Here is a 21,515-nt window from a genome sequence, read left to right on the forward strand (position 1 = left end):
TGGTGACTTGTTGCGACTCAGTTGACCTGACCGTGAACAGGGCCTGCTTGTGAGGCGCCTTGCTTTGCTCCGCCCTGGCCCCCTCACCCCCATGCTTTCCCGGTTGCTCGATGATACAAAACCGACGCCATCCCCAGCCCGCCGTCTCTGCTCCTCCCTTCCCCTCCTTTCCGCTCCCTGACACTCTGCTCTCTCCAAACACCACCTCGTTGTCCTCGCCAAGCAACATCCCCTGCAGCACGCCCCGCCTCTCACGACTCGCCGTATCTTATCGCTCCGGTCGTTATTAGTTACCACCGTCCCCACGTCGACTGATCGAAACCCACGCTGAAGCACAAGAGTGCCGAGTGAAGCCGGCTGCAAGAGCCGCGAGAAAGGGCCGGGTTGAATGAGGACGCAAACGATCTTGGTCGTTTGGTCTTATTCCTAGCGTTATTTGAGCCGGTGGCACACAGGCTGCTTCAGCTCTGGCGGCAGATCGGGGAACTAACAACCCCTCGGCTGGGCGAGCGGATGCAACGGTTGCCACCCTGCCCCCAACGTCAAACCTCACCTCTCAGCAATACGAGCGCTCTCACTCTCAGGCTCTGTGCTCGACCGGCCACCTATTTCAGGATTTGTCGAGCCAGCCCCCGCCGTTGCGTCTAGGCTATGAAAAGTAACCTTCCACAAAGAAACCACTAGGCTGGGAAAGGACCGACCCGGACGTCGACTTGTTTGATCGGGACAATTCGCCTTGTCCATTCGAAGCCACAGGAAGAGGACAGAAAGACCACGAGCAAATACGATTGGGGGTAACAAGAGGAGGTGGAAGCAGAAGCAGCCGCAGAAGCAGCAGCAGCAACAACAAGCGCGGAGAGGCCGCAGCTCTGGCCGACCTTCACGAATTTGGGGACTGCTGCTGAAAGAGAGGAGAGGAGCTGAGGACGGCAGCAACTCACCACCACTCAAGTTTCTGCAGAGAGCCAAGGTGAATTAGTGTTCCAGGAGCCGAACATCGGTTTGGCGGGATCATTGGGTGCTTGCTGGGCGTTGATCGCCGTATTCACAGTGGATTGGTGGTGATTTCTGAGGGCGCGCGTGTTCATCGATCACTGAACTCAGCAGGTGGAAGAAAGAGATCGGATTCGGGCACTCGGAGAACAAACCTGAAATTCCAGACCCACGTCAGTCATACAGGAAGGCAGGCACCATGGCCGCCCTCGACCAGATGGACTACCTAATGCACCAGCCTGATACGGCAGGCTCGACCCAAGGCTCAACTTTTCACGGGCTGCCGCAGCATCAGGGGTACCCGTATTTCTGCAATCAGCAACAACACCACGGGCCAGGCCTTCCCCCTCCGCACTTTGCCCCGGGATTCCACCCTATGGCGCACCAACTGCCGCACTTGTCCCAGCTGTCACACACAGGGCACCCCTCCTCTGATGCGGGCCCTCAGAACCGAGCATTTCACTCGTCACCAGTGGGCGGAAACCACGGGCAGGAGCAGCAGCAGCACCAACAACAGCAGCAGCAGCACCAACAACAACAGCAGCAGCAGCAGCAGCAGCAGCAAACCCATCCGGGCCCGGGCCCTCAAACGCAGCCTCAGTCTCAGCCTCCTTCAGCTCAACCACAAACACAATCGCAATCACAGCCGCAGCAGCAACTTCCACCTATTCAACCACCTACCCTCCCCTACCCGCAACCCTATGCACCCTCACACTCACACTCACAATCCCACTCGCATCTCTCACATCACTCCTCCCACTACGACCCGGTGCACGCCGCCAGCGCTGCGTGGTTACAAAATCAGAACAACCAGCAGGATCGGTGGCTCACTCGGAATCGGTTGCTGGCTCAGCATACCTTTTTTGTGAACCAATTCGACACCCAGACCGCCCAATTCCCGCAGTCTAGGCCACCAACCACCGATTCACATTTTGGCGGTTCCGGGAGCGGGTCTGGTGTTGTGCAACCTCTCTCAAACCCAAACCAGCAATTCTCTCCTTATTACGAACCCTACCCGCCCTTCAACTACTCGGCATTTCATCGCCCTGCAACCTACCAGCGTTCCTCAGTATCCCTACCCACCCCTCCGCAACTCTCCAACGACCAACCGAACAGACAGGACCACGCGGATGAGAACCACCAGCCAAGCCAGCATAGTCAAGCCCTCGACTCACACACCACGCCCGTTGCCATGAGTTCCGATCCAGGTGCGCCTCCTCCAGACAGGCGCGGCTTCACATTGCCGGCTTTGAATCCGAACTCGAACTCGAACCAACCTCCATCTGGCCCGCAGTCAAATTCTCAGGTCGCGTCAGGCTCCCGAGAACCGAGCCCGCCTAACGTCACCACTTCGGCTGACGCGCCGGCCGCGGCCGCCCCCGCTGCCGCTACCCCAACTCTCCAACTCCCTCTTCCGTCCGAGTATCCCAAACGTGGACCATAATAATCGCGGTGACGGTTACGTGAGGAACACCCACAACGCTGCGCCTAGTCGTGGTCAGTCAGTCATCCCGCCGAATCCTAGTTTGGCGACTATCACCTCCCGCCGCCGCCAGGCTATTACACGACGTCTGCGCCTGACAGACCACGATAGCGACGAGGAACCGGGGTCGTCGGCGGACGAGGAGGAGCAGATGTTGCGCTACATTGACGAGTTCGGTGGCAACCCCGCCCACTTTCGCTCTCTCGTGGCCGAAGACCACATCCGCGCCACCCAACTCCTGCGGGGACAGTTGTCTAACAAACGCGTGGCGTCCAGAAAGGCCCTCTCCTCGTTGCAGAGCGTGACCTTGGAAAGTCTCCCCGCAACGGAGCGAAGTAAGCCACCCTTAGCCCATTCATGTAAGCTCCCCTTGGTGCTAACCCGTCTCCGCAGCATGCGTCATCTGCTACAACGACTTCGGTCAGACCAGCCCGGAGGGCGTTATCGAAGCTCCGCTGCGCTTGCCGAGGTGCCAGCATGTTTTTGGGGACCATTGCATTAAAAAATGGTTCGAAGAGGCCGACAGTTGTCCCTACTGCCGTGACAAGGTGCCTTCGGAGCCCCCGCCTATCCCCGGCGCCCGGGCTTTCCATAACCTGATCCGCATGCGCAACCATATCCCCCCAGGAAACGCCCCTCCCGCAACGTGGGTGATTCCATAACCCCCCTCCCTCGATCTTCAGTACTTGGATAGGCCCAGCTAACATACCGTAGTGACGAATCAATCTTCCGCATGTTGGCACAGCACGAGCACCAGGACGCAGCTACTATGGACGCTGCCATGGACTTCACTAGGGCTCGTATCCGAGCTCGGCAGGAGGGAAGCTCGGACAATATCACGCCTCGCCCCTCGCAACGGAGGTCCCCCCCTTCCGAAGCCGAGAGCCGGAGGAGAACGCGTGTTCGCCATAGCAGCTTTCACCCCTCCCACCCGGCCACCATGTTTACGGGCGGGCACCTTAGAGCGACGCCGTCTGGATATCCGGGCTCGAGTCGTGAACGTGTAATGGCCCCTAACCATCTACCCGGGCTCGGTTTGCGAGCAGAATCGGATCGGCAGCTGCTGACACGGTACATGGAGAGACAGTCGTCGATGCCGAGCGGCCAGCGCATGTTCTACAACCCCGTCGATCCCGGGCATCCGTCCCACGCCGTTCCTCAGTCCGACCCGCCCATGCCGAGTTTGACGCCGAGCTCCCCCAATAACCCGACGCCCCCCGCAGCGCATTTGCAAATGCTTTCGGCGAATAACCAGGCCTATTATCCTAACCTGGCCTTTGGTAACGCCCCGCAACCCCCGTTCTCCCACCAACTCCCCCCACTTAGCCAGCCGAGCTTCGAAAACGCGGCCGGCAATAGCAGCGGGGCTCCCACCACTGCTAGCGGTGCGGAGAGCCAGATGCAGTAGCAGAGCAGCTGGAGATCACGAGAAATGCGTGCCGCGATGCCAAGGGTGGCGTCGCCCAGGACTGTGGCTCAGGTGAGCAGCCCAGTGAGACGATGGATGCAAGAGCACGAACATTTTTGGAATCAGGAGAGTCCCGACAATGTGTTGAGAGGATACTCGGGCCTACAAGTCTCAGGCGGCAGTCTCCTGACACCGCAAAACCCAGGGATGAGGTGGGGGAACAGCAACGTGGTACAGGAGTAGAACCGTCCCTCCACATCGCAGTCCTCGTCTATGGGGAGAATCCCGAATGCCTCGCAACTCCCAAATCTAGCACCGACCCCGATTAGGCCGCCACCATCACACGCGAGATTCTCTCGCCGAACCCAAAGCGGGAACTGGATGGCGTGGGATGGCGCAAATTTCATACGACAGGTCGGCCACAATAACAACACCACGGATTCTTTCGAGGACGAGGATACAGAGATTCCTGGTCCGGAAAACTCCTTGCCTTAATAATAATACATACCACTCTTTTTGTTCGGCCGTGGGGCAACAGTCTGGCCCTTGCCCTTCGGCTACTTTCTTCATCTTTCCTATATTCTTTGTCCTAGTTTTCCATTTTCATGCCTCCCCGTTCACGACACGAATACATGTTACCGCATCTCACTTTAGAGCGTCTGTTTTTTCTCTGGTTGGAGGGGCGCTTTTTTCCCCTTGCGCTTGGGGTTCGGTGGAGAGTTGATTCGGCGGTTACCCAAGAATGGCACGGATAGGCTACGACGCGGAGTCGGCGTTTTGACATGGCATTTTTACGGCTGGGGCGGTTCGGTTCGGTTCAGATTGGGCAAACAGGGAGGCGATGGAGCGCAGGGCTCTCGGAGCCTGGATGGGTGTGTGGTAGTGGGGTTTTTTTTTCCTTTTTCGATTCGTCTCTCGTTCTCTGCTCGCTTTCGGAAGGAAGCCTGGCTGCCGTTCTGCGCATGGTGACCTGGGGAGGCGCAGCAGTACCGGAGAAAAAACTAACAAGAAGTAAAGCACAGCAGCGGTCGGCCTGGACTGATGGCTGTTTTGGGTTGTTTCGAGATGGGTGGCAGCGTGCGTCCTTTCCCGTCCGTTGGACCACCCTACTGGGTTTCGATTCGATGGATCGTCATGGTTCAGATAGGGGTGGGTGGATAAGGTGGACGGGCGGATGGGGCACCCATGGGACGGACAGGGAACAACACACCGCTCAGCATACATGGATCTATCTATCGAGCTCTTGATTTCTGCTTTGAGTTTCGCAGCGAAGGGGCACTGCGCCGTACCTTTCTATCTAGTTAGGTAGTTTATGATGAGCGGGAAATACATAGCGAGCCACAACGCCGGGTACTTGTGTGTGTGTCGTGATGTGATGCAGTTACTAATCACTCCGACCATCACTAGCAGAAGCAAATTTGGCCAAGTAAAGAGCTTCGAGGAGCATTTGAGCGTGTAAATAGATAAAAATAGCTGTTAAGGTTTATTTCTGAGTGAATAGAGGTCCAAGTATTAACAGGAATCAGAAGACGATCAATGACTCGCTTCCAGGTCAAACCTGGCATTATCATCATATGCACATATACCTACCGGTATTCCACGCCGGCCATGCCTCAATATGCATGATAGATCAAATCTAGATGGGTATATATGTATGCTCCGTCTGCTCTGTTATGCTCTTTGCCACACATGTAATGCCTGCCACCCTTTTCTCTCCACCACCGCACACCACACACACACACACACACGATGGGAACACGAAAACCAAAAGCCATAGCCATATGAACAAACGTATAAACATATAGACAAACAGAGACCATAATCACGCAAATCACAACTTCGACTGCCTCCCCTTCCCCCCTTCTCCTCCCCCACCACTTCCACCTCCACCCCCTCCATGCCCTTGCCCACCACCACCACCACCCCCATTACCATCATCACCATCACCACCTTCGCCCTCCCTTTCACTCTCCCCCTCATCATCCTCCCCACCCCCATTCCCACCCCTCCCCTGACCACCACCACCCCCACCACCCCCACCACCACCAAGCCGACCCTCTCCCCTCGCGCTCTGCACCAACTCCCACGCGAACTCGGCCAGCGGCGCGCGCGCGTCACCGTACCGCCGCGCCTGCTCGCTGCTCGCCTGCCGGCCGGCCTGCCGCGCCGCAATCCCCTGGCAGATGGCGGCCAGGCGGAAGATGTTGAAGGCCTGCGCCCACTGCAGCTCGCGGCGCTTGTCGGGGTTTTCGGTGCTGTGGCTGTTGCTGCTACGATGGTGGTGGCGGTTGAGGTGGGCGGAGTGGGAGTGGGAGTGGTGGTGGAGGGTGAGTTCGAGGGAGGTGGTGGGGAGCGGGTTGCTGGGGGAGGGGGCAGCGGCTACGCTGAAGTAGAGCGTGGTGATCTCGTCGGGGGCGGGCAGGCCGCGCGTGGCGCGCGGGAGGAAGCCTGGGTGGACGTTCACGGACCGGCGTGGGTCGAGGCGCGCGGTGAAGTAGGGGGTGAGGAGGTTGGAGATGTCGGAGAGGGGGTGGCCTATTGTGGACATCTCCCAGCTAGAGGGGTGTTAGTTTCAAGGGGTCGAGTTATGGGGTTCCAGGTTGTGAGGAGGGTGGTGGGGACAGGGGATGCAAGCTGTAGGAGAACGAGAACGTACTCAAGAATGCCGATCACGCGGGGCTCTGTCTTGTGGAAGACGAGGTTGTCGATCTTGAAGTCGCCGTGGATGAGGGTGCCGCGGTCGGCGGGCTGCTGGCGCTCGTCCGAGAAGAAGGCCATGAGCTCGGCGAAGTGGGGGAGCGGGCCGACTGTCTCGCGGGTCTCGACGTCGCGGACAGCAGCTTGGGCATCGCACACGGAGCGCCAGGTGGCGATCTGGCGGTTGTAGAAGCCCGTGGGCTTGCCGAAGTTCTCGAGGCCGATGGAGCGTGGGTCGATGCGGTGCAGCTTGGCTAGGGTGCGGACGGCGTCGGCCCAGATGGCGCGGCGGTGGTCGGGCAGGACGCTGGGGATCACGGGGTCCTCAAAGATGCGGCCGTCGAGGAATTCCATGATATAGAAGGGCGTGCCGAGGACGGAGGTGTCCTCACACAGGCAGTAGGCCTTGGGAACGGGTACGTCGGTCCTCTCGAGGGCGTGAATAATGCGATACTCGCGTTCGACCTTGTGTGCCGTCTTGGACAGCAGACGTCCTGGCGGCTTCTTGCGGAGCACATAGCGGCGGCTGTCGGCGGCGGTCAATTGGTAGGTTGGGTTAGATTGGCCAAAGCCAAACTGGCGCGGTGGTGTTAGTTTAGATGTGATTGATAGTGGGGGGCGAGGGCCAAGGAGTGAGGAGTGCGATGTGGTTTATGGTGTTGTTAATGGACCTACCTGCTTGACATCCAAGGGCACCTCAATCTGGGGAACATTCTTGGAAATCCATCTCTCGAGCGCCCCAATGTCAATGGGTTGGCGCACGCGTCCAGCCATGGTGTTGACTGGATATGGATTGAATATCGAGTCGAATCTTGTGTTTCTTGGGGATGAAACAAGGAATCCTCCACGATGTTGATGTGGTGATGTGCTGTCGGCCACCTCGTTGCACCAATAGCCGCAGCACCAGCAACAACAGCTTCCCCGGGCCTAGCTCGGGTCGGAATGGGGTGTCCAGGCCCCAGGATCCCCGCCACCGCTACTTGCTTGGGCCTGTTCCACTCACTGCAACCAATGAAACCCGCCGTCCATGCGCCAAATCATAGCGCTCAACACAACTCTCAACCGAGCAACAAGCGTACGGTTTATGCTTCCCGATCCGAGGCCGAGGCAAGGCGGCAGAGTTGCGCCTGGAGCATTCCGAGCCGAGGTTGCATGGATCTGGCTTGAAGCGGCCGCGGCGCGGTCGCGTGCCTCGCTTCCCCGGCTTGAAACCCCGCACAGGATGGGTGACCTTTGCATTTGGAGATTTATTTGGGGCTCGGGAACGTATTCCCATGGATTGATGTGGGAGACAACATGATTGAGCTACTATGGATGGTCTATTAAATAATAGAACAGCGAGTATGGAAAGAAAAGTGTGAAAGAAAAGTATAAATAAAAAAAATGACAAAAAGAAGAATCGAATCTGGGATACCCAGAGAGGTGTTTCCAAAGATTGGGGAATGGAGTATTTTAGGCCAACTCACGGTCACATCCGGTAAAAGGCAGGAAATGAGTTCGGTCTGAGCGGGCCTACTCCAACGGTCTATCTCCAAACCCGACCTTATAAAGGCTCCTCCCTATTGACCCTACGGCTGCTCTGATTGGGCCCCGCTTATCGTTATCGGGCCTCGCCCAACAGCCGAGGATAGCCATGCCAGCCATCAGGGTGCCCCCAAAGAAGACAAACAAAACGAACCTGTGCACACAACTTATCGTCTTCGTTGATCAACAAAATATCATCCTTGCGAGCCAATGCACTGGGAGCGGACTAAGAAGCCAAGTTTTGATATCATTGCATAAAATTACGATTCCGCATGCCCAGCCCAACCCACAAACACGACGCCATGTCCACGCCCACGCCATTTTCCAGAGCGAGAGCTGTCTAAGCTAAGCCATTTATGAGGAGTCTTCCTCTAATCATCCTCAATATCATCATCACTGATCACCAGGCTCTGCATCGGCAGGCTCGGTTCCACTTCCAACTCGGGTTTGCCCTTTGTCGTCTTGCCGCTCAGGATCGCGCCCAGACCTCGCTTCTTCCGCGGCGAGCTCTCATCAGTGGGCTTATCTGTCGCCCAGGACTCGGTCGCACCCAACCCATTGTTGTTCTCGTCGTCGGCGGCATCATCACCTTCCTCCTCGCCCGCGCCGAGCGGCCCGATGCCCTGAAAGGAGACAATCTTTTCGAGATCCCTAATCTTCATTGTCCCGAAAGAGCACCGTTTGCGCCGGGCGATGTGCGCCATGTACGGCATCCGCTCGAGCAGCAGTTCCTGGCGCGCCGCGCTCCCCAATGAGAGCAGCGGCGGGGCGGCGATGGAATGAGGTTGTCCGTTGGCCTTGCTTTCCTGACGCACCGGTGAAGCCAGCGCCTGGCTACCGGGGAACCCGTTGGTTACCCCGCCCTTGCGGAAGGCAGACGATCCGTCCTTAACGAACCCCGGCGCTTGGGTCGACGACGGCCCACCGTCCTCGCCCTTGAGCATCTTAGTAGCCCACAAATCGGCCATGCCCTCTAATTCTTCCTTGCTCCGCCATAGTTTCAGATACGTCGGGTAAAACATTTTGTATGCGTCCCCGCCTCGCCAGTAGGGTGCGATTGCCGCTTCACCGGCGACGGTAGCGAGAACAGCAGCCCGCGCACGGCGACCTGGAATGCCATCTCGTCCTGCCTCAAGATGTGGCTTCCTGAATCCTTGCCCATATATCCACCTCCAAAGCCTTTGCCGCCGAAAAAGACGTCCCACGATGGGTAGAGTAGATCGCTCTCCGATAGGTAGTCCAGACAGCCATTGATGTAGTCGAGCGACGAGTTGGGGTCGAGTGGGCTGTTCTGCTCGCACGAGAGCGCGTAGTTCTCATGAAGCGCGGAGATAAAAGTGTGCGTGTCGGTACCCATCTCGTCGATTAGCGTGTCAACTGCTACTTCGGAGCGTTTGGGTCGGGCGAGGTGCGACATGTAGTCCGGTAACGTTTCGGTTACGGCTTCGGCGGAGCCTGGGGGGAATTCGCTTCCTCTCTTGTTGTAGACCACTTTGCCTACAGCGTGAAAAATCCCGAGTGTCGCCTCCCGTTGCGAGACTAGTTCCAAGGTATCCTGCTCGCCTTGGGTTAGAGCCGGAACGCCCTTGGCCCCGCGTTTTGGTTTGGTGAAGGCGACTTTGGAACCCCAGTCCGCTTCATCATCCCCTTTGACGCAGAAAAATTCGAGAGACGATATTGCGTTTCGAATGTCGCCTATCTCCCCTAGGCGTTGGAGGACAAGAGGCCCCGGTGTGCGCCGCCTCCCCGATTTGCGAGCTTCCTTCTGCACCACCAATTCCAAGGCCTTCGTTAGGAAGGTCGCCGCAACCGGGTTGAACTCGATAACACCGGTTCCTGGGTGTTTCAAGATCTCCGGACCAAGGAGCCGATGGGCAGTAAAACTGTCTGCCGAGGCCGATGTCGTTGTGAGTAGCGTCTCCGAGATGACCATCACGATTGGCGTAATAGCCTCCGAATTGGAGCCGAACGCAAACCCGCCCAGCGCAGGTGTGTTGGCCGCCAGGAACTGCAAGATGGCGTTTCTGAACCCCGTGAGGCCGCTTGATGATCGCATAAATGTGTTCGGAAACTCCTCCACTAGTATCAACCTTCTCTCCGTTCCTTTAGGCACTCCATTCCCATTCGCACTCGCAGGGGGAGGTGGCGGCACCGGAGGCGGCGTCCCTCCATCAGACTCAACATCTAGCTGCCCAAACTTCCCTCCTCTTCCCAGAAACTCTTCGAATTGCGCTGCGGCCGACTGGTATCCATGTCCAGCAACCCCAAATGAATTCGCCGGATTCCTCCACTCCAATACCTCACACCGCATATCCCTCGCCAACAATCGCAGCGTCGTCGTCTTCCCCGATCCAGCAGCGCCCTTCAGCACCAGCAGCCGCTGCCTCATACGCCCGGCGAACACCTCGTCCAGCCATTTTCTCACATCCTGCACTTTCCGCTTGTGCACCGCCAGTTCGTCGAGGTTAACCGGCGCGAATCGTTCCGACCAAGGGCGTGCATCGTCGTCGTTGCTCGGCGTTTTCGGTGTGCTGGACTTGGACGGGCGGAGGAACCGTTGCCCCCCCGTGCCCTGCGAACTACGTTGTGATGCCGTAATTCCATTGCCGTTGCCAATTCCATTCCCGACCCCATTCCCGTTCCCATTCCCATTCCCATTCCCATTCCCATTCCCATTCATATTACCCTTTCCCACCCCAGCCCCAGAAGCAGCCGTACCAAACCTCTTCTGCGCCGCCCTAGCCCTCCCAACCAGACTCGACGCAGCCGCCGACGCCGCCGACACCATCAACGGCACGTCGTCATCATCCTCCTCCACAACCCCATTCCCCTCCGAGATCGGATCACTAACAATGTCATCCAACCTCCCACTGCTCAGATGCAAACCATTCCCACTCCCACTCCCACCCCCACCAAACGAACCTGCCGACGACGCAAACGACCCACCACCCCCATCACCCAAACCCTGACTCTGCCCCTGCCCCAGCCCCAGCCCCTGACTCCGCCTCACCTGCTGCGAAAACAGCGTCAGCAGATCCGCCGACCGACCCCCCTCCTCCTTCTTCTTTTTCTTGGGGCGTGCCACCACCACCACCACGCCCACCGCCGTCATAATCGTCATCGCCATCCTCCCCACCAGCAGTCGCTGCAGCGGTGGCGGCCGCCGCCTTCCGCTTCCGCTGCGCGCCGGCTCGCGTGCGGTTTTTGAGTGGGCTGGCGCTTGGGCTACGGGTCGCCGCGAGACGTGTCGTCGATGGGGATGGTGGTGCGAGAGTGGTGCGGGTGGCGCGTTTGCGGAGCGGGTTTGGGGAGGGAGGAGGGAGGGTGTTGGTAGTGGTGGTGGTGTTGTCGGTGGTTGTGGTCGTGGAATTGGGGTTTGGTTTGTTGGGGGATCGGGCTTTATCTGGGGATGAGAAGAGGAAGCGCTTTAGGGTGTTTCTGTTTTGGTCGTCGTCGGAATCGGGGTCGTCGACGATAGCGCGCTTGCGTCGCTTTGCGGGCGGCGCCATTGCGGGTTTTTTTGGGTTTGGTCGAGGTGTTGCATTGGTTCGCGTCACATTGGAAGGTGGGCGGGTTGAGATATTGGTTGCGCGTGTCTCAATGGAATCGATTCGAGAGGGTGGTTGTTGTGGTGTTCAGACCGTCTGGTTGATGGCAGCCAATGGATTCGATGTTCCAGGCAACCAGGAGGGGAGCTGAAAGTGGCTGCAGATTGCAAGTTCGGCTGCGATTGACAGGGGTTTAAATATTTCTTGGCGATATTGTAAGAGTATAACCCTAACCCCAATTTGAACGCTCTGCTCTCCAACACAACATGACGATGACGTACACATTCCCTCATGAAGTTCCGTAGTTATACTCTTGATCTGTGTGGCTTAGGGAGAGATTTCCTTTTGAAGCTGCAAAGGCTCGAATAATCCAGCATCACATGAAAACAGCCTTATCAAATCATGATCCCTCGAGCCAGCAACGTTGTCTTGCCCCCCTGCCTCTTTCACAGATCAGATGGGATCTAGGAAGTCAGCACGAGTACATTATTCGGTCACTCAGTCGCTATCTGGGTATGCAAAGTCATGGTGTATCCCTCCTATAAACCCCATTCCATCCCATCCTCAACCCCCGCGCTCTTCAAGACCCAGCCTAAGAAAAAAACGTAAACACCTCTCACCGCCACCCAAACATCAGTTGATGATATCGGTGTCAACCCTACAAAAGTCGACCTTCCTCAACTCAAACTTGACGCTTTCGCTTCCCGGCTCAACAAACCCGTCGTCCTCATCATCATCCTCATCATCATCCTCATAATCCTCATCATTGTCATCATCATCAATATCCGTCTCCGCATCTTCATCATCCTCACCCTCCCACGAATTAGCAGCATTCACGAACACCGGATGCTGGCCGTCCTCTTCGTCATCAAACTCCTCGTTAGACGACTCTTCTTCGTCCGAATCATCAAAACTCGAAGCCGGGGACGATTCAGTCGCTCTTGAACCCGCACCGCGACCGGCCAATGGCGTAGCTGGCGCCTCCAAAATCTCGAAACAGCTCAGGCCTATGCCGAGATAACGCAGTCCGACCTCCGGACGGAGCGAAACGACGTCCAGGATCTGGTTGGCAAAGTCCAGCTCGGATAGCGCGGTAATATTGATTGTTGGATGTGACAACATCTTTTGGAGGTGGAGAGCACGCAGCTGCGGTATATTGGGGAGGCGGCGGAGGAAGGTGTGCTTTGGTTTGCCGCTACCGTTAGTCTGGCTTTCATTGCTTAAGCTTCCCCCACGGGGGGGGGTGGTAGGGCGAAGGTTAGGTAGGAGGGGGAGGAGGGCGGAAACATGTGGCGAGGCTTACCCAGTCCTTGAACTTCATTGTGACAAACAGTGCGGCCAGATTTTTCATGCGGCCACTGGTGAGGTATAATGACATTTTAGTAGGCAGGGCCCAGCCCAAGCCATAAGCATTGAGAAGCACATTGCGCAGGCTCTTATGGTGTGGTTTGATGGCTCCCTTGAAGATAGCATTCATGGATAACAGAGAGCCCATAGGGCTCCGTCGATGCAGTAGAGACAAGTCCTCGAGCGAGTTTGGCGCGAGGGTCTCTTTGATAAAATCGATTAGGGGTAAGGACGTGGCGTCGGTGTAAATGACCTTGAGAGCGAGGTGGTACTCTCGCTTGACGTTGGCAGATGGCTTTTCTTTCGATGAGACGCTGGGGATTGTACGCACCGGAGTCGGACGGAAGTGCTTGCGCAACATTTTCCATAGCCTTTCGAGCTTGCCGCAGCGGAGCAGAGTGAGGTTGGTCAATACCGACCAATCGAAGGCATATATACAGACGTGAATAGACAAGGGAACTCGCTCCAGTCTCAGCTTTTGTAGCTTCAGCTTCCCTTTCAAGCGTTCCCTCCTGCTGAATTCGGGCTACCAGACTTCAGGCCCTTGGAAAGAGTGGGCAAGAAAGGGGTCGTCTCCCCAGGTTGGAAGCCCGGAGCATCGAGAGCTGGCTGGGCCTGGATTTTCCGCTTCGGGATATCGTAGACCTTCCCTACCAACAGCCCGAGGACGCCCCCTAGTCGCCTCGCCCCAACTGTGCTTTCACCCAGCCACCGCGCCCGATGATCGATTTGTTCAAGGCTAGGACCGTCCTAGGGATAGATAAAGGCCAAATTGAGGGCTCTGACCGAAATTCCAACATGAAGTTCCTCAAGTGTGTCCTTGGAACGCCCGATGAGGACCGCCATTTCGTCTAGATAGCCAATTTCATCGATGTCCAAAACAGTCAGACTTTTGAGAGGCGGAAGCACACTGAATGTGGGATACCCACAAGGGGATTCGGAGTACGGAACCGGTGCCCGGGGGCGCGGGTGACTGTAACCAGGAGGGAGCATAAGGCCAATAGACGTAGATCGGGTTCCTTGTGGAACCAACGCCATGCTGTGTATACTGACATAGGACTCCTAGCGTCCAGTATTTTTCATGTGACCAGTCCTATCGTGCCAGCGGACCCTTACGCAACTCAGCTTACACGTTCTCCCGGGTCGGTGAGCTAGCGAGCCCAGAGCCTCGAAGACGCGGGGATGTACGCCCGTGGGCATATCCCAGGAGAAGATCTCGAGGTTGCCCATTCTGCCGATGGCATTGGCGACCAGACTCCCAAGTATCATGCCGCCGGTGCTATACGCCATATATTCTATGACCATGATCTCCGGGCTATATCCTAGGTGGAACGTTTTAGTGTACTGCCCGTGGTTGCGGGTTGAGAGCCGGACCGATCGGGGAGTGTTCTGATGGTCGTTCCCGCCTACCCCGCGAGCGAAGGTGCTCCCAAGGCAGACTGTCGACAAGCCCGATATGAGATTTTGGATGCCATTGTGTCCAGGCCATGCAATATCAAAGTGTGAGTAGATGTGTGGAGTGACGAGGGTGTGGAAGGTTGTGTTTGTCCGCGCAAGGACCGTCAAGTCGTGCAGTGTCATGCGCTAAGGCGAGCGGCATAGGTTAGTGATTGTGGAGTGCCAAAGTAGAGTATTCCACATACCTTGATAATCAGCTGTAGGATGTCGACCGGGAGATCCAAGAGAGTTGGAGAACGTTTGCGGTGAGACTTGGCCCATGATGGCAGGGCAATCTCCGGGCTTGCCTTCTCCTAGCTTGAATCTGTGGTAATAGTCGGCGGATCCGTCATGGGGACGACCTCTCACTCATACAAGGTGGCACGGGAGGATCTAGCAGAACAGGAGGTCTGCTAAAAAGTAGGGCTTGAAGGAGTGGTTATTAAAGGGTAGCACTTGCGCATCATCGGGTGCTGGTAGTCGGTCGTAATATTCTGATGCTGATGGCATGTGAATTTATGAGTGTTAAAGTATAGGTAGGTAAATGTTTCTATTGTCGACATGGATCTGCTACTTATGTGAATGCCATGGGACTCGAGGATGCAGCCTTGAAACATACCGAGAGCGGGTTCTCATCTGCGCTTCGAAAAGATTGCCTGGAATGTCTTGGGGAAACCCGCGGTACCTAGCGAAGCAACTTGAGCAGCGGCGATTCGGCCGTTTACTTACCTATTTTGGCGATGCCATGACGAGACTGCGACTTCCATCTTAGGAGCCGCTGTTGCCGCCCTCGAGCCTCCGGGGGCGGGGGAGGGGTAAGTACTCAGCTGTGAACAAGACACAAGACGCAAGACAAATACCTCTCTGAATAAGTGCCAGGTGAAGTGTGCATGTTGGTCTCATCCACTCACTTATTCAATTTCAATACTCCAAAGCCGGTTGCTCCACCAATGTCTGGGGATATGATCGCCACCACGAAATCAATACCGACAGGAATTTTGCTGCGAGTGGAGCATCGTCACACGACAACCGCCCAAAAGCTGCTGCCCAAACATATCCCATCTTAACTTACCTTGGGTAGTTCTTTCCTAAACAGGAAGGACCACCTGCATCTGGGGTGGTCGACTTTTAGATGCGGCCCCCGCCTTTGACTACCCCGACCCCACGTTCTTTTCTTCCCACACCAGGCCATAACTCTTTCAGCTCTCCATCCGTTCTTCACAAGATGATGCCCGATGGATCTCCAGGTTTTGGTTTCAGAGAGCACCGGAAATATGGTGCTGGGCGTCTTTGACCGGGATATCATCTCACTCGCTGTCGCCATCTGATGAAGCAACAAGGCCTCGCCGAGCTTTAGGTGGTTCCGACCTCACCCACGCGCATTCGTTTCGTCGACAAACAACCCCGCCATTTCACAGACGTCGGCTGCTCCCCGCCGTTGCATCGGTCCTCTTGCCGGGCAGCAAATGACGAAAAGAGGGAGGCCGAAGTCCCTGCGCGCATATAGCGCCTAGAGACCATTTAACCGTATTTTAGATAATCCTTGTTCAGCATCGCGGTCCTCTCCTCTGTTCTATTTAAGAGACCTTGAGAATCCTGTGGGTTGTTTCTGTGCACCTAGCTGGTTAAGTGCCTCCTTCATCCCCTGTCATCACTGTTGCTCCCCACTCAAACAGTGCCCTGAGGCTTGGCGCGGCTGAGCTCCCGTTTCGCTGTTGGCCTTGTCGCGTCGTCATCTCTGCCCAACCGCATCCCCCCCATCCGTCGCTACTTGGATAGTTGACACGCTGTTGTTTGGGCGCAAACAGAAAACCACGTTGCCTAAAGCTAGGGGTGAGTCTTCGCGGTGGCCCTCCACAATTTTTATTGAAAATGTGACATGCATGTCATTGCCAGGTTTTCAGGTTGCCTACTTCTTGATCGGCTGTTTAAAATGGCCGCGTTGCCGCCCCGTGATCCCACGCTGACTTGATCCCGTCACCTGCAGCCAAGGTCGAACGCTTCATTTTATATCGCATACGGTTCTCGAGCCTAATGCGCAGTCGCAGCAGTCGCAGCAACGCCGCAATACGAACTAGCCATTATTCCCTCCTCTACCGTATCAACAACCAAACTCCCTCACCGAACATTCCGAAGCTATGGCATCCTTTGTAGAAGGCCTGTGGCAATCCATCTTCACGCCGGGCCCGACGCCCACGCTGCTCGTAGCGACAAACGTCACATTTGCGGCCCTGCAAGTGGTGCTTGCCAGCCTGCTCTACGCGACCCACAGCATCCACTTCCTCATCCTCTCCGTCCTGTGCGGCGGCCTCTGGGCAGCCATCAACTGGTTCGCGCGCGAGCTGAAGGCGCATCAGCAGGAGGAGGAGGAGAAGAAGCGGCGCACCCTCGCGGCCCGCCCGCCACCACCGCGGGCACCGTCGTCGGACGACAGCGAAACCGAGGTGGAGGCCGCGACGTCGACGGCCAGCCTGCGCAAGGTCCCAACGATAGCGCCGGTGGCTGCGAAGGCCGCGGCGGTCAGCACCGAGGTGGAACCGGCTGAGGCGCGCGGGGAGCTGAAGCTCAGGGTCGCGGAGGAGCTGCCGAGTCCGAGCCAGGGGCAGAGGAGTGGTGTCAGCACCGAGGACGAGTGGGAGAAGGTTTCTGAGAACGAGAAGGATAAATAAATAAATAAATAAAGCGTTGGGGTATTGTTGGTAAGAGTCTTGTGTTGGCTGTCAAGGGGAGGACGCCATAGGATATGGGCAGATTTGGCTGGGTTCTGTCCTGTTCTAGAGATGTAAATAGTCACAGCAGGCTGGGGCCATAAAGAAAGCTCCAGAGCTGAAATACAGTCACCCAGCAGCAGATTTTAACGAGCTGGCTCAACCCACACCGTGAATCCCTTACCAAACTCTATTGATGAGCCGTCAGGTTCCTGTATTGACTTGTAGCCATAACGGCCTGTGATCGAGCTGTTCCAAAATCTTGAATGCATGGCGGGGTTCAGGGAGTCACCGCGTCTTCCCACTCCCAGCTTTGAACCATGTAATAACATGAGTGAGTGCACGTGATCTGAAATTTCAGGCTTGGCATTCAACTCTCCATGGAGCTCCAGCCTGGACTGCGACTCTGTTCGAGCTGCGATACCGACGACTACGAATAAACATTGACAAGTCCTATCCCCCCAAAAAATCACAACTACGGGTTACTATTCGGAGCAGTTTAGCTGTCTCCCCAAAACTCCGTCAACATGAAGCTAGTCAGGTAAGTCGTCAATCTCCACCATATTATCTTTTGCATAGCACCCAAGACACGGCACGCGCCTCAGCATACCCGACGAACTCCCAAAGCAAAGAAGACCAAAGAGCGGATTCACGCCCATTTCCATTCTCAATCCAAACCTCCACCCATCCAATCTACCACCCACTCAAAGAGCCCCCAGCTAACAACTCCGTGCGTCCCCACGCAGATTCCTCATGAAATGCGCCAACGAGACGGTCACGATCGAGCTCAAGAACGGCACCATCGTGCACGGCACCATCGCGTCCGTGTCGCCCCAGATGAACACGGCCCTGCGCAACGTCAAGATGACCCCGCGCGGCCAGGAGCCCATCCACCTCGAGACCCTCAACGTCCGCGGCAGCACCATCCGCTACTTCATCCTGCCCGACTCGCTGCCCCTCGACACCCTGCTGATCGACGACGCCCCCAAGCCCAAGAATAAGGCCCGCAAGGAGGCTGATCGCGGAACCGGGCGTGGTGGGCGCGGTGGGCGTGGTGGTGGACGTGGGATGGGGAGGGGGAGGGGGAGAGGCCGTGGGAGGGGTTTCTAAGGCTGGTTTGGTTTGGTCTGCGATGCTGGAAGGGGAAAGTTGGGGGTTGTGGCGCCTGATGGCCGTGTGGGTGCGCCCTCTCTACCTATCGAGATGACTAGGCGCCGTGCCGGCATGTGGATGACAGGACGGAGTCGAGGAAGAACCGGGTGGACGACGAATTTATCTACACTCCCAACGGGGACGGGTCATGCCGTGGGCCTGGCTTGGGAGGGTGGGGAGGTTGGCCGGACAGCGCCGATCCAGTTCGGTTGAGACGGGGCTGTCTGTCTTGCTGGCCGCCGCGGGTTTTAGGGGCGGCTCTCCATCGTATGGCGTTCTACGACGGACTGAAAAATGCCATGGGGTTCTTGCTTGGTCTGGCATCTCGCGGACGTGTATGTAGCAAGCTGTGGGCTGTCTTACTTCACAAGAGGAGGAACAGCAAATAATACCCATCAAACACCACCGCATCTCCATGTGACTGACCGCTTACTTTTACTCCCGCCATATCCTCACAATCTGCAGCTTCTCCCATCCGGCCTGCTTCCCGCTCGTCCCGACAGTCTCTGCCTTCCATGCCCCGTCTGGCAACCCCCTGATCCTGCTCTTGACCTCCTCCGGCTTATTCTGCGCGCACAGCAGCAGATACGCAACCCCCCTATCCGACAACACCTCAGGTAACGCCTCAATCAACCGATCCGTAATCTCCATACCATCTCTGCCACCGGCGTACGACAGCGCCAACAGCCGCGAATCCTCCTCGTACGCCGCCGCTGTCGTCGTCGTCGCCTGCCCCCCTCCTCCCCCTTCTCCTCCAGCCCCGCCTCCCTGCTGGTACATAGACGGCAGCTCCGGCGTCGGCACATACGGCGGGTTGAACACCAGCACATCCACGCTGCCCGCCCGCACCGCCCCAACCAAATCCCCCTGCGCCGTGCCCAGGTGGTACCCCGCTCCAGTCGCAACCCCCCTTCCAACCCCATCCGCATCCGCACCCCCCTCCCCCTCCACCAGTGTTGTCTCTAACGGTAGCGCGTCATCCCTCACCGCACGAAGGACGGTCTCACGAGTCGCCGCGCACGCAAAGCGGTTGACGTCGATGCCGAGGGTGAGCACGTCGCGCCGGGAGAAGAGGGTGTTGGCGTGGGCGGTCAGGAAGGCCAGCACGACGCCGGAGCCGGGGCCGATTTCGAGGATCAGGGGGGTGGGACTCGGAGAAGGGGTGGTGGTGGCTGTGGTGGTTGGAGTGGTGGTGGTGGTGGGGAAGCGGGTGGCGAGGAAGGCGGTTTCGGAGGGGGAGGAGAGCGTGTCGAGGAGGAGGAAGGAGTCTTCGGCTGGCTCGTAGACGCGGGCGTAGGGGACGTGGGAGGTGGAGGGGGTGGGGAGCATTTTGCGGTGTTTTCTCTTTTTTTTTCGGAGATTTGTTTTCTTGGTTGGTTTTGTCTGCGCTGTTCGGGCGGTAGTGGGGTTGAGTTGAGTGGTGATGGCTTCACTTTTGACGGATTTGGTTGATGGAGGGGGTATGTGAGTGAGGGATTACTTGGGAGCTGGAGAAAGAAAATCAAGTGGTGGGGCACGTGATAAGCAGTGGATGATATGAGCATGAAGTCTCTTACTCTACTTAAACCTGCAATTCCACGGTTCTGCTAAAAACAAGCTATAAAGGAGCTTTAACTCAGTACCCCTGGCAAGGGTGAGTGAGGTCGTGATGCAAGTGAGTGAAGGCTCCCATCCCCATCCATAAACAGATGAACTTGCACCATCGTCCCTTATTATTACACTTCATCCATAATTAACGGAACGCACATATTGGAAATCAATCTCCTAGACGCAATAATAATAATGATATGTTCCTCTCCAGCCCATCCGCTCAACAACCCATACCCAAGACCCCCCTCTCAACTCATCGGTCACCATATCCACCCCTCCCCCCCAGCCTGTTTCTCCCTCCCCTCCCTATACCTTTTCCTGCCCAACCTCTCCAAACTCCTCACATAACACAACACGCAACATCACACCCCGGAATCCGCCGCGTCCGGGCCCCAACCCCCAGCGAAAGCCATACCGAACCTTGGTAACCATCCGGACGAGATTCCGATCATAACTTCTCCCGAGATCACTACTTCCTCGTCAGCACCATGTGCATTCACACCCAACCCTCATGAATAATCCACGCCCCAATAATAAAAGTGCAAATACCTAACGGCAATAAAGCGAAAAACGCACCACTTAGGACACGGCTCCCCCTGCGCAACCAGCCTCGGCGGCAGCGGCCGGGCCTTGCCGTCGACAAACTGCGGGCAGGTGTCAAATCCCATTCCGGGGTAGCAGGGTGTGGTGATGATGGCCCAGCGGTGGCCACAGTGGAAGTCGCGGTAGTGGGTGACGAGACACATTTTGAGGTCTCTCCTTTTTTGGGTTGGCTGTGTGTTTTGTTTCCCTGTGTTTGGTGTGGTTTGACGATGTGCTCTGGGAAGTTTGAGCTAGTTTTAGGATTGACGAAAATAGGCAGAGTATTGTCAAGTTGTTTCTGCAGGAAGGCGCGAGAGTTGGAGGTGTAACGGGTGCCAAAGTTGGAGGAACACTGATCTCTAGTTGGTGCTGGTTGGGGACAGTTTGAAGTGCCCACCCATACATACCACCATGATCCGAAGCCAGCACTGCGATCACCCACCACCTGAAAGTGAAAACGCCAATTCTTTGTTCTTCATATCATCGGATTCAAAAACACATGCCACGCTGCTGCTTCAAAACACCCCGCAATGCAAACCCCGCCTTCTAGAAGTTCCTCCTCACAACTCACTCACCCACTCCCACTCACTCCTCATCAGCCTCCCGATTCAACTCGGCCAACGACAACGACCTCCTCCGCCCAACCCCCGGTGCCCCATCCGGCCCGCCCCCATCCGAGTCCCCCACATCCACCACCATCCCATCACTCACACTCCCACTCCCACCACCGCTCCCACTCGACGCAACCATCCCCTCCACCAACCTCTCCAACAGCCCCTCAATTCTCTCCATGCGCTCCTCCAACGCCTCCAACCCGCGACGTGATATCACTAACCTCATCACTCTCACTCAGCACGCCCTGCAGCTCCGCTCTCAGCCCCGGGAAACGGCGCAATACTGTCCCTGCGCCCCACCGTCCTCGGAGGGCCACCCAGCAGCGGTCCCGGTCCCGGCGGCGGGTGTGGCGGCGGGGGCGTCGCAATCCCTTTGCCGTGGCCCTTGTCGCTGACCAATTCCGAAGTTAAAACCCACCCCGGGGGATGGGA

The 21,515-nt window shown here is 56.9% G+C and overlaps 8 protein-coding genes across 8 annotated transcripts; 3 read left to right on the forward strand and 5 right to left on the reverse strand.

Annotated features, from left to right (window-relative positions):
- Window positions 1-1,192: 1,192 nt before the first annotated feature.
- Window positions 1,193-3,884, forward strand: CHGG_05936 (uncharacterized protein; the record flags this gene model as incomplete). Its single annotated transcript, XM_001222030.1, has 4 exons — window positions 1,193-2,409; window positions 2,462-2,811; window positions 2,870-3,122; window positions 3,191-3,884. The coding sequence occupies 4 exons, from the start codon at window positions 1,193-1,195 to the stop codon at window positions 3,882-3,884; spliced, it is 2,514 nt and encodes an 837-aa protein (XP_001222031.1).
- A 1,831-nt stretch (window positions 3,885-5,715) lies between these two features.
- Window positions 5,716-7,355, reverse strand: CHGG_05937 (uncharacterized protein; the record flags this gene model as incomplete). The annotated part of the gene is made up of 3 exons (XM_001222031.1): window positions 5,716-6,439; window positions 6,541-7,157; window positions 7,257-7,355. 3 exons carry the CDS (start codon window positions 7,353-7,355, stop codon window positions 5,716-5,718), a joined length of 1,440 nt encoding a protein of 479 aa, XP_001222032.1.
- Window positions 7,356-8,476: 1,121 nt separating this feature from the next.
- Window positions 8,477-11,614, reverse strand: CHGG_05938 (uncharacterized protein; the record flags this gene model as incomplete). Its single annotated transcript, XM_001222032.1, has 3 exons — window positions 8,477-9,088; window positions 9,175-10,935; window positions 11,150-11,614. The coding sequence occupies 3 exons, from the start codon at window positions 11,612-11,614 to the stop codon at window positions 8,477-8,479; spliced, it is 2,838 nt and encodes a 945-aa protein (XP_001222033.1).
- A 672-nt stretch (window positions 11,615-12,286) lies between these two features.
- CHGG_05939 (uncharacterized protein) lies at window positions 12,287-13,361 on the reverse strand (the record flags this gene model as incomplete). Its single annotated transcript, XM_001222033.1, has 2 exons — window positions 12,287-12,775; window positions 12,957-13,361. 2 exons carry the CDS (start codon window positions 13,359-13,361, stop codon window positions 12,287-12,289), a joined length of 894 nt encoding a protein of 297 aa, XP_001222034.1.
- Window positions 13,362-13,498: 137 nt separating this feature from the next.
- CHGG_05940 (uncharacterized protein) lies at window positions 13,499-14,719 on the reverse strand (the record flags this gene model as incomplete). Its single annotated transcript, XM_001222034.1, has 4 exons — window positions 13,499-13,750; window positions 13,930-13,973; window positions 14,131-14,322; window positions 14,644-14,719. 4 exons carry the CDS (start codon window positions 14,717-14,719, stop codon window positions 13,499-13,501), a joined length of 564 nt encoding a protein of 187 aa, XP_001222035.1.
- A 1,856-nt stretch (window positions 14,720-16,575) lies between these two features.
- On the forward strand, window positions 16,576-17,106 carry CHGG_05941 (uncharacterized protein; the record flags this gene model as incomplete). The annotated part of the gene is made up of 1 exon (XM_001222035.1): window positions 16,576-17,106. The coding sequence occupies one exon, from the start codon at window positions 16,576-16,578 to the stop codon at window positions 17,104-17,106; it is 531 nt and encodes a 176-aa protein (XP_001222036.1).
- A 566-nt stretch (window positions 17,107-17,672) lies between these two features.
- On the forward strand, window positions 17,673-18,255 carry CHGG_05942 (uncharacterized protein; the record flags this gene model as incomplete). Its single annotated transcript, XM_001222036.1, has 2 exons — window positions 17,673-17,686; window positions 17,892-18,255. The coding sequence occupies 2 exons, from the start codon at window positions 17,673-17,675 to the stop codon at window positions 18,253-18,255; spliced, it is 378 nt and encodes a 125-aa protein (XP_001222037.1).
- Window positions 18,256-18,732: 477 nt separating this feature from the next.
- CHGG_05943 (uncharacterized protein) lies at window positions 18,733-19,626 on the reverse strand (the record flags this gene model as incomplete). The annotated part of the gene is made up of 1 exon (XM_001222037.1): window positions 18,733-19,626. One exon carries the CDS (start codon window positions 19,624-19,626, stop codon window positions 18,733-18,735), a length of 894 nt encoding a protein of 297 aa, XP_001222038.1.
- Window positions 19,627-21,515: the final 1,889 nt, after the last annotated feature.

Source organism: Chaetomium globosum, genomic scaffold (assembly GCF_000143365.1).
Source record: "Chaetomium globosum CBS 148.51 scaffold_3 genomic scaffold, whole genome shotgun sequence".
NCBI classification, from domain to species: domain Eukaryota; kingdom Fungi; phylum Ascomycota; class Sordariomycetes; order Sordariales; family Chaetomiaceae; genus Chaetomium; species Chaetomium globosum.